The sequence below is a fragment of the Ranitomeya variabilis genome, chromosome 2 (assembly GCF_051348905.1).
Source record: "Ranitomeya variabilis isolate aRanVar5 chromosome 2, aRanVar5.hap1, whole genome shotgun sequence".
NCBI lineage: Eukaryota > Metazoa > Chordata > Amphibia > Anura > Dendrobatidae > Ranitomeya > Ranitomeya variabilis.
This window is the reverse complement of record NC_135233.1, coordinates 1,001,375,617-1,001,395,142: the sequence shown is the minus strand read 5'-3', so window position 1 is coordinate 1,001,395,142 and position 19,526 is coordinate 1,001,375,617. Positions and strand designations below refer to the sequence as shown.

Genomic DNA, 19,526 nt, shown 5'->3' with positions numbered 1-19,526 from the left:
AGAGCGCCGCTTCTGCGCACGCGCGGCCAAAGCAAGATGGCCGCGCCCACCGACCACCAATGGAATAACGGACATCGCTGCTATTTTCACACCCCTGTGCAGGATTCGGGACCTTGGACATGCGCACACCACTACGCCACCAACGTAATGATGAGCCTGATCTGGGGGAGAAACAGCGCTGTGACCACGCCCATCCGACCTGACCAACTTGAGTGACAGGACAAAACGGCCACTTCACAAAGGTATTTCGGCAGCCTAACGGGGGTGTAAAGGCACCAAAAAGGCACTAATGTAAAGCCCAGCTCTGCCCCTATTTCACACTATTTTTATCTAATCTTTAAAAAACGGGGTGATAGGTTCCCTTTAAAATAAAAAATAAACATATACTTACTTTCCGAAGGCCGCTTGAAGTCCTGGGGCCTGTGTGCGGTGCACGCGGCAGCTTCCGGTCCCAGGGTTGGTATTGAGCGCAGGACCTGTGATGACGTCGCAGTCACATGACCGTGACGTCTCGGCAGGTCCTTCACGCATAGCATCCTTGGCATCGGACCCTGCGTTAACGGAGTGCGTTACACCGCGGTTCGTTAACGCTGGCATTAAACCTGTGTGAGCGCTCAGCGCTGACTGCAGGGCAGTAAAGCAGCGGCCATTTCGCTGCCAGACTATGGCCGTCGCTGATTGGTCATGGGCGTTTTGCCACGACCAATCAGCGACTTGGATTTCCATGACAGACAGAGGCCGCGACCAATGAATATCCGTGACAGACAGACAGACTGAAGTGACCCTTAGACAATTATATAGTAGATAGTATGAGAGACAGTGGGAGTTTTTTCAAGGTGTTTGTTTTGTCTGTTCCTCGTTTGGATTTGGAGAATTTTTTCCATGCATGTAAGGTTGCGGCGAAAATGGGATGGAATTGGTATTGGGTTACTTGTTTAATATACTGTATGTTTGAATAGTAATTCTCGTGGGGCTTTGTAATTGTTTAATGCAAATTCTAAGTCCATCCAGGCCGGAGGTTTGTCCATGTATCTCTTGAACTGGAGTCCCTTGACATCGTTCATCCCATGGTCTTGTTGATTTGCAGCACTCTAAAGACTATGCAAGACCTTCTCATAATATTGTAATTTTTTTTTTCCTCTTCCTGGATCTGTCAACCAGGAACATGTACATATAAATTGTGAAAAATGACTGGGGACAAGATGAACCTTCCTCTCTCACCTCTAATCGTATTCAGCCAACTCTATGGCCATCAGGAGTGTGCAGTCTGTACGTCAAAGGGTAGCCTCGTCTATTTGGATTCTGACTCCTTCATAGATGTCCAATAATAACCGATAAACTAACTTCTGTCGTCCTTTGTTTTTTGCTAAATGGGGACCTTGAAGAGGACCTTTCACTAAATTATTCATGTTGAGCGCTACACACATTGTAATAGTGAAATAAAACGTGTTTGATTTATTTTGGTTTTTTTTTTTCACCTATTGCCGAGATTAGTATTTGGCACCTAATGAGTTAACACCAACATCGACTTACCCATGGTTATCAGTTTTCACTGGGGTGTACTTTCCCCTGTATGACACTGACCAGTCATATGCAGACAACACATCCCATTATAGCTTACAGCATGTTTCTCAGTGTGTGAGCTGTAATGTCTGCTGTCCGCAAGCAGCTTGTACTCTTGCAGTCAGTTCTGGGCTACTTCTGTGTGGGATGTAATGAGACTTATCTGATCTCACTGCTGAGTGAGCACATAAGGGTTTGTAATGAGGAACAGCTAAACTCAGCTGAGCTGTACTCTCTCTCCCCTCCCCAACCATACCCAAGGGGCCTTATCTAGGAGGTGTTCACATCTGTGCTTTCTAATCTTATAAGAGGTTACAGAAAGAGGTCAGGCTGTCTGTCATCCTTCTCACATGCTGAGAAATCTGCTCTATGCTATGATGGGGCCTGTTTTCTTTCTGCTGTGTTGCTGCCTGATTATGATGCCAGCATCGTACAGGGAGAAGAAGTAAATGCCCGCAGTGAAAGTTGTCTATCTTATAAGTCCAAGTAGGTGGTAACTCATAAGGTGCGAAATAATTTTTTTTTGCTGATATCTCCACAACGGACAACCAGAGATCTGCAGCAGTTTACTATGAGCACCGTGGTCTGCGCTCATAGCAAGTGAGCATTTCTGCAACACAAAGGCGGATCTGATCATCGTCAGTGTGTAGCAGAGGCGATCAAAGTACTGCAGCTTCTAGTCTCCCATGGAGACTATTGAACCATTTAAGGCTATGTGCACACGTTGCAGATTTTCTGCGGATCCGCAGCGTTTTTTTCCACTCAAACGCTGCAGATACGCAAGTGATTTACAGTACAATGTAAATCAATGGAACAAAAAATGCTGTGCTAATGATGCGGAAAATTCCGCACAGAAAACGCAGCGGATTAAAAGAAGGAGCATGTCAATTCTTAGTGCGGATCTGCAGCATTTCTGCACCCATTCCATAATAGAAATCCGCAGGGGTAAAAATGCATGAAATCCACACAGAATCCGCAACAAAAACGCACAGAATTCGCATTAAAAACGCGCAGATTTTGACCTGCGTTTTCTGCCAAAAGATGCAGAATCCACACAGAAAATTCCACAGGCAAATCCGCAAAGTGTGCACATACCCTAAAAAAAAAAGTTTTTAAAATGAAAAAATAAAGTTCAAATTGCCTCCCTTTCGCCCCATTCAAAATAATAATAATAAAAAAAATTCAAACATACCCATATTTGGTATCGCCGTGTTCAGAATCGCTTGATATGTCGATGTAAAAAAAATTAACCCTAACGGCGTAACGAGAAAAAAATAAACTCCAGCATTATGGGGGTTTTTTTGGTCACCAATACATTGCAATAAAATGCTATAATGGGCGATCAAAACATCGGTATCTACACTAAATGGTATCAATAAAAAAATGTCAGCTTGGCGCTCAAAAAAATATAGCCCTCACCTTGTCAGAGATTACGAAAAATGGAGATGCTACAGGTCTCAGAAAATGGCGCAATTTTTTTGTTTTTTGTTCTACACTTAAATAAAAAAGAACCTATACATGTTTGGAGTCTGTGAACTTGTAACAACCTGGAGAATCATAATAGCAGGTCAGTTTTAGCATTTTGTGAACATGGTAATAAAACCAAAACTGTGGCATTGCATTTTTTTTATTTTTTTTTTGCAATTTCACACCGCACTTGGAATTTTTATCCTGTTTTCCAGTACATGATATGTTAAAATCAATGGTGTCATTCAAAAGTATAACTTGTCCTGCAAAAAAAGCAAGACATCACATGACCATAGTGACCAAAAAATAAAAAAGTTATGGCTCTAGGAGGAACGGGCGCAAAAAACAGAAAATGGCTCTGGGTTAAAGGATTAATATATACCGGAATTTGGCATGTTTCTTCTGATTCCATGACTTCGACTTCTCAGCCCTGATGGTCAGTGTTTGTTTTCATACATGACTCCTTGGATCTTATTATTGTATCACTTGTATGCTGTCCTTCTGAGGAAAAGGAACGCTAAACATAGAAAATGCACCAAATACATATCCCCTTGATTTTTCAGCTTTTTATTTTTTCTGATTTGTCTTTTATTACAATTAAAATTTCACTGAATTAATTTAGTTTCAGTCTGAATTCCCGAAAAAATTCTCATGTGAACCCACACTGCCCCAATAGAGCCATTCCCTTGAATAAAGCCAACATACACTGTCCTGCCTCCATCTTAGCAGTACTGTGGTGAGTCCACACTCTGCATTTGACACATTTGTTTTCTGCACTGTTCTGTTTCAACCTGAATTACACTGCTCAAAAAAAATAAAGAGAACACTAAAATCCCACATCATAGATATCACTGAATGAAATATTCCAGTTGTAAATCTTTATTACATAGTGTAATGTGTTGAGAACAATAAAACCTAAAAATGATCAACGTAAATCACAACTAATATCCCACGGAGGACTGGAGTTGGAATGCTGCTCAAAATCAAAGTGGAAAATGAAGTACGTGGAGCAACCCTCCAAAGAAATGCCACCCCACACCGTTACTGACCCACTGCCAAACCGGTCATTCTGAAGGATGTTGCAGGCAGCAGATAGCTCTCCACGGTATCTCCAGACTCTGTCACATGTGCTCAGTGTGATCCCGCTTTCATCTGTGAAGAGCACTGGGCGCCAGTGGCTAATATGCCAATCCTGGTGTTCTGTGGCAAATGCCAAGCGTCCTGTGAGCACAACCCCCCTATCTGTGGATGTCGGGCACTCAGACCATCCTCATGGGGTCGGTTTCTAACCGTTTGTGCAGACACATGCACATTTGTGGCCTGCTGGAGGTCATTTTGCAGGGCTCTGGCAGTGCTCCTCCTGTTCCTCCTTGCACAAAGGCTGAGGTAGTGGTCCTGCTGCTGGGTTGTTGCCCTCCTACGGCCCGCTCCACGTCTCCTGGTAGGGCCTCCAGCCTCTGGACACTACACACTGACACACAGCAAGCCTTGCCACAGCTTGCATTGATGTGCCATCCTGGATGAGCTGCACTATCTGAGCCACTTCTGTGGGTTGTAGAGTCCCTCTCATGCTACCACGAGTGTGAAAGCACAACCAACATTCAAAAGTGACCAAAACATCAGCCAGAAAGCATTGGTACTGAGATGTGGTCCGTGGTCCCCACCTGCAGAACCACTCCTTTATTGAGGGTGTCTTGATAATTGCCAATAATTTCCATCTGTTGTCTATTCCATTTGCACAACATCATGTGACATTGATTGTCAATCAGTGTTGCTTCCTAAGTGGACAGTTTGATTTCACAGAAGTTTGATTTACTTGGAGTTATATTCTGTTGTTTAAGTGTTCCCTTTATTTTTTTGAGCAGTGTATTTCTTAGTGCCAACAAAGTAAATGAGATTTCTGAAGTCTCATGCACACATTGCTTATTTTTGCTGCAGATCTCACAAATGGTGTGGAGAAAAATCTGCAACTAAAGTGCATGTAAAAAAAAAAAAAGCAACAAAAAGTGTGTATTTCACTCTGCATCTTTCCTGCTAAGAGATGCAGAAATGGGCTGGATTTCTCCACCAGAGGTATCCATTTAACCCCTCAATCCCATATTGCGTACTATCCCGTCGAGGTGACCTGGGACTTAATTCCCAGTGACTGGATAGTACATCATATGCGATCGTGAGCGCAGCTTGGTGTCAGCTGACTATTTCAGCTGACATCCAGCACTATGTGCCAGGAGCGGTCACTGACCGCTCCTGGCACTTTAACCCCCGGCACACTGCGATCAAAGATGATCGCAGTGTTCCGACGGTATAGGGAAGCATCGCGCAGGGAGGGGGCTCCCTGCGTGCTTCCCTGAGACCCTCGGAGCAACGCGATGTGATCGTGTTGCTCCAAGGGTCTCCTACCTCCTCCTCTCTGCAGGCCCCGGATCCAATATGGCTGTGGGGCTGCTTCCGGGTCTGTGCCTGTGTGATCGCTGATCTGACACAGTCAGCGATCTGACCCTATAACATGATGGTTTCCCCCCCCCCCAATGTTATAAAGTAAAAAAAAAAAATATTCACACATGTAAAAAAAAAAAAATCCTAAATAAAGAAAAAATGTTCCCATAAATACATTTCTTTAAAAAATAAAATCCAATAAAAGTACACATTTAGTATCGCCGCATCCGTAACGACCCGACCTATAAAACTGTCCCACTAGTTAACCCCTTCAGTGATCACCGTAAAAAAAGGCAAAAAAACAACGCTTTATTATCATACCGCCAAACAAAAAGTGGAGTAACACGCGATCAAAAAGACTGATATAAATAACCATGGTACCGCTGAAAACGTCATCTTGTCCTGCAAAAAAAGACCCGCCATACAGCATCATCAGCAAAAAAATAAAAAAGTTATAGTCCTCAGAATAAAGCGATGCAAAAATAATTATTTTTTCTATAAAAGTTTTTATCGTATAAAAGCCCCAAAACTTAAAATATAAATGAGGTATCGCTGTAATCGTACTGACCCGAAGAATAAAACTGCTTTGTTGGGGAGATTATTAAACCTCACCCCAGTCCAAAAATAGAGCAGATCTGTTGGATGTTCAGTTTATTTATATTCATTAGAATGGGCCTGGTACATGATGCACATGTTCCTGTAGGTATCGATAGGTGGACACCTGATACAGAGGTGAAGGAAGCGGGATGATCCCTGGAAGGGCGGATGAACCGTGCATCTGGGATCTACTTTTTTTTATTTTTTATTTTTTTTATCTTTATTCATATAGATATTTTTGTTCCGTACATTTCTCTAATACAGATATTTGTACCTGGTATGTAATGTTTGTCAATTCTCTATTTGGGCATTGCAGTTCCAGAGTACTTGATACCTTCACCCTGGTGTTTCCATAGGCTTTTTTTTTTATTTTATTTTTTATTTGCCATTCCTCACTTTCTTTTTGCATTTGGTTTTATACTGAGCCATACAATTCAAGCTTTTTGTATTCTGCTTTGTATGAGACTTTGGAGGATTTATTTAATACATACAAAATTATAATATATTAGGAATAGATAGATTTTTTTATACTATACATATCTCTCTAAAGATGAAGTGTAGCATTAGCCCTTTGTTCCTGGAGGCCTCAGTATGTATGAAAGGTGGCTCTTCTCTGCAGACGCTGTGCCTTTAATCCCCATGAAGCCCTCCTGTTTGTGGCTAGCTGTTCTATTTTTAACATTGCAATCTGCATTCAATATTTATGCTCCACGTGTGAACTTGCAGGGGTCTGACTGAACGCATTGGATAGAAATGGCCATACTGCTGGGAATTAACCTCTGCCTTGCCGGCACGCTATGATTTGACAGGGATGCAGAATTGTTCATGTTGCTTTCTATGGAGTGCAATCATTTACATTAGGACTCGGCCATTTTGTAAAATTGTCAGACTGAATATGATTAAGAAGTCAAGGTGCAATGGATAAGCTTTCTGGTAGGCAAGCTAAATAATAACTGCAATGAGTCGTAAAGCAAGTTAGATTTCCCTTTGTTTACATTGTGTAGTAAGAATTCCATGTTGGGGTGTTTTGTTTTGTTTTTTTTTTTATTCTTGCAATCACTGCTGCTTCTATTGGATTTACAGATATACTTCAGAATATTTTGTAACTCATCATAGGTAACATTATACTTTTCACTCTTAATAAGTATTGCAATAATTAAAAATATAGCGCATCATCACCTCACATTTGAAGTGACTTTGGGGGCCTATATGACAGAAAATACCCAAAAGTGACACGATTAAAGAAACTGCAACCCTCCGGGTGCTTAAAACCACATTCAGTAAGTTTATTAACTCTTCAGGCGCTTCACAGGAACTAATGGAATATGGAGAGAAAAATAAACCTAACTTTTTTTTTCACAAATTTCCTTTAGACCTAATTATTTTTTTTTTTCTTTTGCAAGGATAACAAGAGAAAATGGCTCATGCAATTTGTTGTGCATATTCTCCTGAGCATGCTTATATATGTGGGGGAAAACCACTGTTTGGGTGCACGGCAGGGCTCAGAAGGGAAGCAGCGCCATTTGACTTTTTGAATGCAGAATTTGCTGGAATAATAAGCGAATGCCATGTCGCATTAGGCACATCAGGACCTCTCCAAAACAGTGGAAACCCCCCCCCCCCCCCCCCCACAACTGACAATCCTTTTGGAAACCAGAATCCCCAGGGAACTGATCTAAATGTGTGGTGAGCACTTTTAATCCCCAAGTGCTTCACAGAAGTTTATAACTTTGAGCCGTGAAAATAAAAAAAAATCCTTTTTTCCCCAAAAAATGTTGCTTTAGCCCTAAATTTTGCATTTTCACAAGGGTAACAGGAGAAAATGGACACTAAAATTTGTTGTGCAATTTCCCCAGAGTACAGACACCCCCATATGTGGTTGAAAACTTCTTGTGAGGCACAGTGCAAAGCTCAGAAGGGAAATGGTACATTTTCACACTGTAAAATGTACAGGTGTAGTGACGATTTTGACTCCTTGTGTGTTTTCCAGAAACAAGCAGCAGTGGATGTTACTGAGTGAAAATTGCAAACTGCCGTTGTAGTGACCAGTGCGCTGTGGTCACAGTACATTCTGCCCAGCTCGTGCTTTTGGAGGCACGCACCTGTAAATTAATCGGGCTCTCCTCACTACAGAAATGCCAAACATGTGGGCGCTAAATGTGGTTTAAACACACGAAGGCTCAGAAGGGAGGGAAGCTTTTGGATTTGGGAGCACAGAATTTGCTGAATTTCTTTTGAGGGGCGAGTGGCCATTTTGCTTTTCCAGGCAATCTGTCAGCAGGATTGTGTTCAGTAACCTACACACACTGTCAGGTCGGCACCCTTATAATGATTAAAATGATACCTGGGTTGATGAAATCCGTCTTGAGGTTATTTAATCTTTATTTTCAGTTTTGAGTTGATGATCTGGTCGGGGGCGACCTGTGGGGGTCTTCATGTGGTGCTCTGATTATTCATAATGAAGACTGCTGACAGGTCACTGATCCCTCACTGACCTGCCCCCTTGTTTACATAATGAATATTATATATACATATTGAAAAATAAAAATCTTTTGCAGGCACCAGCCATGGCACCTGCGCTGTTTCATAAACGCATATGTACTATGTATATAATTAATATGTTTGAGGTTATCCTGATATTTAAAAAAAAAAAAAATCCATGGGGACATGCTTTTTTTTTTTTTGTTTCCTTTTTTTGTGTATTGAGTTGAAGCTTTTGTCGGGAACATTTTACATAACATTTGGGATCACATTTATCTGGTGCTCTACAATGAGCATTTACCTTGGGGTTTCCATCGAAATCTCCAAGTGACGTAACAGATGAAACCCCCGGATCCATTCATTATAATGAGGCAGCAGAGTTACTCTGGACTCCGTCTGGCCTCTGTTCAGCGGTGTCCTTTTCTGAAGTGCACAAAACTGTAGTCCACACAGGACAAAGCACAGGATAAAGGTGAGCCGAGCCTTACTGCGATGTTTGGCAGCCAGAATGATTAAATCATCAGGTGAAGAATTGGTTTTATTTATTTTTTTCACGCCGTTCCTCATGCGGTATAAGTGATTAGGCGACTTTATTCTTCGGTTAGTGCAATTACAACAATACCAGATTTATATCAGGTTTTTAGGTTTGGCTGCTGGCACACACTAAACGCTTTTATTGCGCATCAGCATAATTAGACAGCTATAATTTTTTCCATATTTCGTCCGACAGTCACATGAGGGCTTTACAGGACATTTTTATTGGTACCGTTTTCGTGTTTTTCTTTATACCGTTCGCGTGTGTTAAAATTGATAAGGCAGCTTTATTTTTTGGTAAGTACGATTACAGCAATACCACATTTGGGTTTTTGGGGGTTTTTTTTGTATGTTTCTGTGCTTTTATACAAACTATTTCACAGAAAAAATAATTTTTGCATCGCTTTATTCTGAGAGCTTTTTTATTTTTCTGCTGACGGAGCTTTAAGGCAGCTTGTTTTTTTGCAGGACAAAATGATGTTTTCAGCTGTACCATTTTTATTTACATTCGTCTTTTTGATCGCGTTTTATTGCACTTTTTGTTCGGTATGATGTTTTTGGTTTTTTTTTTTACATTGTCCCAGGTTGGAACATCACTTTGTAGTAACAGATCGCTGATCTGATGCTCTGCAATGCTTCTGCACTCCAGTGCATCAGCGCACCATCTGACAGACAGGGGAGGAGGCATGTCAGCTCCTGCTGTTAGCCTTCCCTAAAGGACCCAGCGGCCATCTTGCAACCGGGGTCACCATGGAGACATCGGCACAATGCGATCACATCACATTGTGCTGATGGGAGCAGACAGGGAGCTCACTCCCTGTGCAATGCTCTTCGTTGTCGCTGTCATTATTGACTGTGGCATCAGAGGGGTTAAATGCCCGCGATCGGTGCTAGAACCGTTCTTGGGCTTTGTTGCAGGGTGTCGGCTCTCACACAGAGCTGACATTCACACCTGATCGCGGCGGCACTCAGCGTGAACCTGCGAGATTGCGGCGCCATACATGTTCTGCGCTTTGCAGAACATGTAACTGCTTTTAATGATATCTTTATATGTTGGGAACAGCAGCCCAGGCACAATGGTTGCACACTTAACCTTATACAGAAAATAGAGTACAATCTTTGTCAAATATTTTGAAGTAAACACAAATGTAACTGGCAGAATTTGATTGTTAAAAATGAGTTATTTGTTTGTGTGGCCATTGACGTGCGTGGTAATTTGAATTGAATATCGTTGTCCTGTACCTGCCGACAATCGCCATAGGATGTTATGTCTGTAGTGAAGCTCGAGGCTACATCCCTGTAACTTCATGCAATCCTAGATAGAGGTGTTTTCTTGGATTTGGTGCAAGATGGGTTTCTTTTTTTTTTTTTTTTCCACCTCCCAATTAATCCATTATTCTCATCTTAAATGTCCGTAATTCTCCTGTAGTCCCTGCCAGTCTCTTTGAGGGCACAGACCTGCTTTATAAAAAAAAAAAAGTCCGCCTTTAATTAGCCCTGCCACTTCACCGCGGTCTCTGTGCTGCCACTCCTAGTCTTTGACACCGTGCTGGTGATGTCATGATGACAACGCTTGGCTGCAGCTGCCACCTGCTCTAGCTGTGATGTCATCGCTGCAGCAGTGCCGACAATGACCAGGTGAGGCACTGCTGGAGTGGCAAGGGCAAGTAAAGGCTGATTTTGCCCTACTTTGGGTTTTTTTTTTTTGACTTGATGATGATCACTAGTGATGAGCGAGTGTACTCGTTGCTCCGGTTTTCCCGGCTATGTGCACACGTCAGGAATGTTTGCAGAAATTTCCTGACAAAAAACGGACTTTTTCTGCAGGAAATCCGCACGTTGTTTTTTTTTTTTTCTTTCGGTTTTTTTCTCGCAGTTTATGCGCATTTTTTTTTTTGGGCGGATTTTTCGTGTTTTTTCTTTTCCGTAACTTTCCCTATTGAATAATATAGAGGGAAGAACGTGAAAAATCCGCAAAATTAATGAACATGCTGGGGTTTTTTTCCGCGATGTGTTTTTTTTTGTGGAAAAAACGCAACGTGTGCACAAAAATAGGGGATTGCATTCTAAATATAGGATGCTTAATGGATGTGTTTTTTTGTTTTTTTTTTTGTTTTATCGCATTCTTACAGCGAAAAACGCGAAAAATCCTCAACGTGTGCACACAGCCTAAAGGCCCCGTCTCACATAGCGAGATCGCTGCTGAGTCACAAGTTTTGTGACGCAACAGCGACCTCCATAGCGATCTCGCTATGTGTGACACGTACCAGCGATCAGGCCCCTGCTGCGAGATCGCTGGTCGTGTCGGAATGGCCTGGACCTTTTTTCGGTCGTTGAGGCCCCGCTGACATCGCTGAATCGGTGTGTGTGACACCGATCCAGCGATGTCTTCACTGGTAACCAGGGTAAACATCGGGTTACTAAGCGCAGGGCCGCGCTTAGTAACCCGATGTTTACCCTGGTTACCAGCGTAAATGTAAAAAAAAAACAAACAGTACATACTCGCCTTTCGGTGTCCAGGTCCCTTGCCGTCTGCTTCCTGCTCTCACTGACTGCTGGCCGTACAGTGAGAAGTGAGAGCACAGCAGTGACGTCACCGCTGCGCTCTGCTCTCACTGTACGGCCGGATCTCAGTCAGAGCAGGAAGCAGACGGCAAGGGACCTGGACACCGAAAGGCGAGTATGTACTGTTTGTTTTTTTTGGTAACCAGGGTAAACATCGGGTTACTAAGCGCGGCCCTGCGCTTAGTAACCCGATGTTTACCCTGGTTACCCGGGTGCTGCAGGGGGACTTCGGCATCGTTGAAGACAGTTTCAACGATGCCGAAGTCGTTCCCCTGATCGTTGGTCGCTGGAGAGAGCGGTCTGTGTGACAGCTCCCCAGCGACCACACAACGACTTACCAACGATCACGGCCAGGTCGTATCGCTGGTCGTGATCGTTGGTAAATCGCTATGTGAGACGGGGCCTTTAGTGTTCGGAGATTTAGTTTTCATCGCGGCAGCTGAATGATTTACAGCTATTAGCGAGCTTGAACACATATGGGGATTCCCTAGCAACCAGGCAACCCCCCACATGTACTCAGCCTGGCTAGTAGCTGTAAATCATTCAGCTGCGGTGATGAAAACTAAATTTCCGAGCACTAACAAAATACTCGGAGGTCACCCGAGCAACGAGTATACTCGCTCATCACTAATGATCACTAATTAGTTTTTGTTGATTTGCACTTTGTTTGACTCTTTGTTTTCAAGTGGATTGTGGTATAACAAGCAGCACCACAATACACAGCCACAGTCAAGATGTGGCTGAAGCCATAATGCAGTCATCAGTAAGTGTGATCTTGGTCTGCTTTCTCCATAGTGCTTAGTTATGAAAGCACTCCTACTGAAAATCCTCTACAGATATGCACATTTATGGCATGACTGACCTTGTATAAACTAGTCCCTGCTATTGTTGGCAGTGTTGTGCAAGTGCCAAAGGAAGCTGACATGAGTCAGCCTGGCGGGGACAGACATGGTTGTGTATCTCTAGACTCTTATGATGATGTGGGCCTGAATGGGGCAACAGGTTTAGTGATGGTAAGAAATGTAGTGGCCACCTGTACGTTATGGGTGTCGCCAGCTTATTTTTCACTGTAGGTGGGGTTTTTCCAGATATTTGCTTTGTGATATGTTAACTTGCTTTATGTTGCTGTTTTAGGGTAAGTTCACACAGGGCGTATTTGCTGCTTTTTTTTTTTCTGCAGCAAAACCTGATCATCTTGGCAGACTAGTCACTACTGAGCAGGACCCTGACTCCACAGCACTGGTCACTACTGAGCAGGACTCTGACTCCACAGCACTGGTCACTACTGAGCAGGACTCCGACTCCACAGCCCTGGTCACTACTGAGCAGGACTCCGACTCCACAGCCCTGGTCACTACTGAGCAGGACTCCGACTCCACAGCCCTGGTCACTACTGAGCAGGACTCCGACTCCACAGCCCTGGTCACTACTGAGCAGGACTCCGACTCCACAGCCCTGGTCACTACTGAGCAGGACTCCGACTCCACAGCCCTGCTACTGAGCGTGTACATGAAGTGCAGCACAGATTCATCTTTAGGTCAGGAATAGAACAGACATTTATAGAACATTTCAGAACTTTAACAAATTCTGAAAAGATATCCAGTACATACTGCATTGCACTACTGTACCCAATATATTATACATTTTAGGAGTGGGTACATTTAACACAGACTCTGACTCCAACTCCACAGCCCTGGTTGTGATGAGGATATTTCTGCTGTTTTAATTGGGGTGGTTGTGTTAAACATAAAGGCCAAAATTGGGTTTTATGGGAAAGGGTTTATTTTTAATTTTCTGTAACACGTTATCTCACTGTGGGTAAATCGGCCTTGGACTGTAGATCTGCTCCTTGTCAGCTCACACCAGCAGGTCACCTGGCGATCATGTAATCTCTGGCACAAGAAGTGTTGCTACAATTTTTTGGGCTTTATACACTGCACCTTTTCATGCAGAGATGCCTTTCTGAAACGCTCTCACACAGTCATGTTCTCAGCTAGTTGAGTTGTCGTGATTTTAAATAAGTTTACAATTAAAATGTAACTCGTAATAATTTAAATACAAAGTATGTGGAAGAACATAATATTGTGTGCTGGCTTTTAGCGATCCATTATCATGGACAATCCAGTCTTAACGCTGCACCATGATGATGAACTGCAGGAAGTCTGATGGAGCCGCGTCTCTCTTTAGACCATATCACTCTCTTGTTTGTCTCCTACTATAATGACTTTAAGGCCACATTCACACCTTCAGTATTTGGTCAGTATTTTACATCAGTACTTGTAAGCCAAAACCAGGAGTGGGTGGTAAATACAGAAGTGGTGACTTGTTTCTATTCTACTTTTCCCCTGACTGTTCTACTCCTGGTTTTGGCTTACAAATACTGATGTAAATTTCTGACCAAATAGTGAAGGTGGGGACTGGGCCTTAGTCAGTGTTTGTTTGTATCTGTATAGTTTACTGTATTTGAGGGGAACAATAATGTAACATTTTGTTTTTATTCTATTTTTTTTTTTTTTTGCAGTGAATGGTAGTGTCTAGAAAGGGTATGTCCCTTCAGGAGAGAGGTGCCAATGTCCAGCCGGCCTAATAACAATCCAGGGGGGTCACTGCGACGTTCACAGAGGAACACTGCTGGGGCCCAGCCGCAAGAGGACACTGCTGGAGGAAGGTAAGGAAGCCTCACTGCCGTGCCTTATGAAGGTCACATACTGCTCTTCCAAAGTTATATCTCCAGCTTATGCAACAAAAGAAGCCTTTATACACTGTGGAGTAGTGTTGAGCATTCCGATACCGCAAGTATCGGGTATCGGCCGATACTTGCGGGTATCGGAATTCCGATACCGAGATCCGATACTTTTGTGATATCGGGAATCGGTATCGGGATTAATAGCAATGTGTAAAATAAAGAATTAAAATAAAAAATATTGCTATACTCACCTCTCCTACGCAGCCTGCACCTCACCGAGGGAACCGGCAGCCTTCTTTGCTTAAAATGCGCGCGTTTACTGCCTTCCGTGATGTCACGGCTTGTGATTGGTCGCGTGCCGCCCATGTGACCGCGACGTGACCAATCACAAGCCGTGACGTAATTTTCAAATCCTGAATGCCTAGAATTAGGCATTCAGGACCTGAAATTACGTCACGGCTTGTTGTGATTGGTCGCGTCGCCGTCACATGGGCGGCACGCGACCAATCACAAGCCGTGACGTCACGGAAGGCAGTAAACGCGCGCATTTTAAGCAAAGAAGGCTGCCGGTTCCCTCGGTGAGGTGCAGGCTGCGTAGGAGAGGTGAGTATAGGAATATTTTTTATTTTAATTCTTTATTTTACACAGTAATATGGATCCCAGGGCCTGAAGGAGAGTTTCCTCTCCTTCAGACCCTGGGAACCATCAGGGATACCGTCCGATACTTGAGTCCCATTGACTTGTATTGGTATCGGGTATCGGATTAGATCCGATACTTTGCCGGTATCGGCCGATACTTTCCGATACCGATACTTTCAAGTATCGGACGGTATCGCTCAACACTACTGTGGAGTCGTTTGTACTTCAGCAAGGCAAGCAGACAGGTGTACTTTTGGTGCAGATTACTCTTGTTTGGCTTTTTTGTTGGATTGTTGACGTTGTCTATTCTCATTCATTTGCGGTTACTCTCCATGAAGGTTTACAAATGCCATTAAGGAATCTTCTTCATATCTCTTCTGATCTTGCTGATTACTCTAAAACTTCTAACTCTTAACGCAAGGGTATGTCCTGACCAATTGTGTTTTCTTGAGGGAAGATTGACATTTTTTTTTTTCTGCTATGTCTTTACAAAAGTTTTATCTTGCATCCTAGCTACTACCAAGTCATGTTTCTATGCTGAACCTAGCAGGAGGGATCTGTGTGTCCTGTTTGCTCTGATGCAGTTCTCTCTTGGTTTTCCAGCAACAGGTCCCAGTTAGATCAGGCAGAACATAAGACCCCTAGCCTTCCTGAGAGCAGAAAGTCACTTTCTAAGACCCCCAAAGTGCAGTCTAATACAGCTACTGGCCAGTCCAGGGGACACAGCTCTAAAAGGTAACTTTACTAACTACTTTATGAACTTGTATACTGTAGAATTGGTAGTCCAATGTCTTGTTAGCGGTGGAGGAATACACCAAGATGTAGTAAAGGATTCAGAACTGTCTTTACTTGCCAAGACTCAAGTGTAAATATGCTTAGGTTTGTTATCTTAGAGATAGCCATGTCTTGCTTCTTTTTCTTGCTTTTATTTCCTTGCTTAATACACTAAACATTTCTTGTATTGTCTGTCATGTGTCATAATTGCTGATTTATTCCCCCCGAGTTATTTACGTTTCAGACCTTTTTTCTTTTTGTAGCGGTTGATTTCAGCAGGAATGGCCAACTTTGTTGTGTATGTTGGCAGCCACCATTCTTACCTGTCCTCCGAAGAATGGATCAAACCTATTGGATTCCAACATGCTTGATCCTTTGGTCTTGTAAAAGATAGGTCTGTGCCAGAGGTTTCAGACAACTGAGTACACCCCTCTGGCACCATTGAAAGAAACACACACCTGACCGAATTGTTATGGTAGAGTCAGGAGCAATAGCTGTTGGCTTAGTGAGCACTTGCCCAACATCTGTCTGATTCGTATGATCCACATAAAGGTGTTTTCATTAATTTTCAGCTGTGCCAAAGGGTAGAGTTTGTTATAGAATGTAGAAGCATCGCTTTTAACTCCAAGCCTCTGCCACATCAGTAACCTCCCTCTTTTCCCTTTGTATCGTTCCCTATTAAGCGAAATCTTCTTGTTTCAACCTCGATTTTCTACCCAATTTTGTTTATGTACAAATTTCTAATAAAATTTGTTTGAAAAGGGACTGGAAGTAACTACTTCTTGTCCATCTGTCACCTGATCCTGCAGTCAGTCACTGGTCTCAGTGGTCAGCTGAGTAAATGGACAAGACCTCAAAATGCTGAGCTCGTGAGATACCACGGGAGTGACCACGCAGAAGTGCAGAATGATTGTAGTAGTGTGTAGTGCTACTTTTTATTTACTTTGTAACAGTCACTTCTTTCTTGCAAAGTTTGAAATGTAATGGAAAATTCCTTTAAATATAGTATACGATTTGCCTTAAAGACTCTGCTCTACTGGACTTTTACAGGAACCACGATGTATTTTGAGAAATCCCCTCTCCCTCCCTTCTTCAGTCATTACTTATGGGTCTGTTTTAGTTTCCATTTGTTTTCTTAAACCAATAGATGAAAGTCTGGCAGGTTAGACCTAATGCAAATGTGGTGCCATAAAGCTATGCCAATATTAAGTCTTCCTTCTGTAACTAAAATTTTAAAAAAATGTACAGATCAGAAACACTCCTGCGATAGAAAAATTGTCTGATATTGTATAACTTTAATCAGACCTGAGTGTTTCCTCTCCATCCATCTCCATAGTTAAGCATGTAGCAGTAAAGTGACCAAGTATGGGGAAGGGAGGAGGGTGAAAGATTGACAGATATTCACAAACAAAATGATAGTTTAGATTTAATTCAGTGCAAAAAAATATTTTTCATCTAGGGAATCTACTTGGGTGTTTCATTCTACACATTTGGTCTGTTTTAAACATTTTGGCAAAAAAAGACCTACTGGACCTGTGCTGCTGCTGCTTCTGAGCGACTGCAGAGATCACATTTTGACAGTCTCCCCACCAAATGAGCGCGCATGGAGTAGCTCTGCCGGTCTGGTAGGGAAGTATGTTTGTGCTTTACAACCACCCTTGACACAGTCACTTCTTAAAAGGGCTGCCCACTGCTCTATAAAATCATATTCGCTGTTTATTGGGTACATAAGGTTCAAAGGTAATGCCTAATGTTTTTTTTTGGGGGGGTCTCTGTTCTTTACCCCCTTTTGGCAATAAAGGGCTATTCTGGGACTTAAGCTGGTTCCTCTATTTGCTGACCCACTTGAAAGCGGGATAATGTAGGAGCAGAGATCCCGATTCCAGCAATGTATCACTTTCTGCGCTGCTTACTGTTATTTTGATTAAATCCCTGTTTTCTCTGCTGCAGATCTAGCAGTTCGCTAAATTCTAAGCTCTGTATAACCCCGCCCACACCACTGATTGGCTGCTTTCTGCCTATGCCCAGTGTTCACAGAAAGCTGCCAATCAGTTGTGGGGTAATTATAGATAAATGGCGTGCACTCTGTTAGATACAAGACAGGTGCATTCTGAACCTGGAGCTGGTCCAGTCATAATCATATAAGTGAAGAAACAGCCGCACTCAAGGCATGAATTTCCAAATGCGTAACATAGATGAAATTTATGGAAGTCACCACAGCGGTAATAGTATCAAGGTAACGTTTCAACCCTGTAGCTGGTCTTTATCAAACCTCACTTTTAGTAGAGAATGGATTAAAGAGGAGCAGCCACAGTGGAGGAGTGCAAAGGCTCCCAAGTAGGGCTATGGGCAATGTATGAGGGTCCGGCAGGGCACGTAGAGGGACAAGGGTCCCGGTAGAAACTGCGGGTCCTGTGATGTGTATTTAGCGCTGGTCCCCGGCGCTGGGTGCTGAAGACCTCTGTCCTCAGTCTCCCCTGCTCTGCCAGCGATCCGCGCAAGCCGAGGAGAATACGGAGTTATATTCAACTGATAACAGAGCAGGAGAGGGCTGATGGGTCTATTACTCCCATCAGCCTACCCCTGCTGCCGCTAATAACAGTGAGAGGAAATGGCTGATGGCAGTATTCAACAGCTGCCTGCACTATAAGTACATAAAAAAAAAAAATTTGCGTGCGTTCCTCTGCATTTTTGGTAACTAGCCAAGCAAAAACTGTCAGCTGTGGGCTGCAATCCTCAGCTGTCATTGTTACGAAGGCTGGTTATCAAGAATAAAGTGTTCTTCAGGTGATGTTATGGAATGAATGCAAAGTGGCATGACTGGAATGACAAAAATTATTTACCACTGACTTCTGAACAGGCCACTGTAGTCGGCAGACTCTAAGGCCACCATTTGGCTGTGAATTGGCAAACATCAGGACCACAGAATCATGATCTCAGGGAGTATGAGGGAGCCCCCACACTGTTAGCCTTTTACATGATGTAGTCCAGTGTTCCCCCAACTCCGGTCCTGAAGAGCCAACAACAGGTCATGTTTTCAGGATTTCCTTAGTATTGCACAGTTGATAATTGCATCACCTTCACAGGCAATAATTCCATCACCTGTGCAATACTAAGGAAATCCTGAAAACCTGACCTGTGGGTGGCTCTTGAGGACCGGAGTAGGGGAACACTGATGTAGTCACTATTGACAGCAGCATCTAAAGGGTTAAACATGTGGACGATTCCAACTCTGATCGTGGCTAATACAGCAAGTTGTCAGCTGTAGCTGACAGCTGTTGGATTGTCACCTGTATGGGGATGCTGTTCTTTTATATCTCGGGTCAGTAAAAAGATGTATCGGCAGTCATCAAGGGGTTAAACCGGCATGTGGGTTCCTCCATTTTTGACAACCAGCCTTGCTAAAGCAGACAGCTGCGTGCTGGTATTCTCAGGCTGGTAAGAGGCCATGGCTGGTAAGAGGCCATGGATATTGACCCCCCAGCCTAAAAAATAGCCCCCAATTCTGGCGCTTTGCCCAGCTCTTCACACTTGCCCTTTAGTGGTGGCAAATAGAGTAATATTTGTGGGGTTGATATTATCTTTGTATTGTCTGGTGACATCAAGCCCACGGATTAATAATGGAGAGGCGTCTATAAGACGCCTCTCCATTACTAATCCTATAGTTATATTGTAAATAAACACATCAAGTATAAAGTTCTTTTATTTGAAATAAAAATTAAACACACTTTTCCATTTTTATGTAAAAATGACAAAACGCAGTTACTCCCCTAACGCCCATTCC

At 43.1% G+C, this 19,526-nt stretch overlaps 1 protein-coding gene across 12 annotated transcripts in view; it reads left to right on the top strand.

Moving 5' to 3' along the window:
- TRIP12 (thyroid hormone receptor interactor 12) overlaps positions 1–19,526 on the top strand; it is a 146,014-nt gene that overhangs the window by 28,379 nt on the left and 98,109 nt on the right. For 9 of the 12 annotated variants that reach the window (XM_077291184.1, XM_077291186.1, XM_077291187.1 and 6 more), the window contains 2 exons: positions 14,165–14,311; positions 15,572–15,703. In XM_077291184.1, the coding sequence (XP_077147299.1) occupies positions 14,214–14,311; positions 15,572–15,703 (230 nt within the window). In that variant the 5' untranslated portion in view covers positions 14,165–14,213. The remainder of the gene's footprint in view (positions 1–14,164; positions 14,312–15,571; positions 15,704–19,526) is intronic. The other 3 variants (XM_077291193.1, XM_077291192.1, XM_077291191.1) reach the window with 1 other exon arrangement.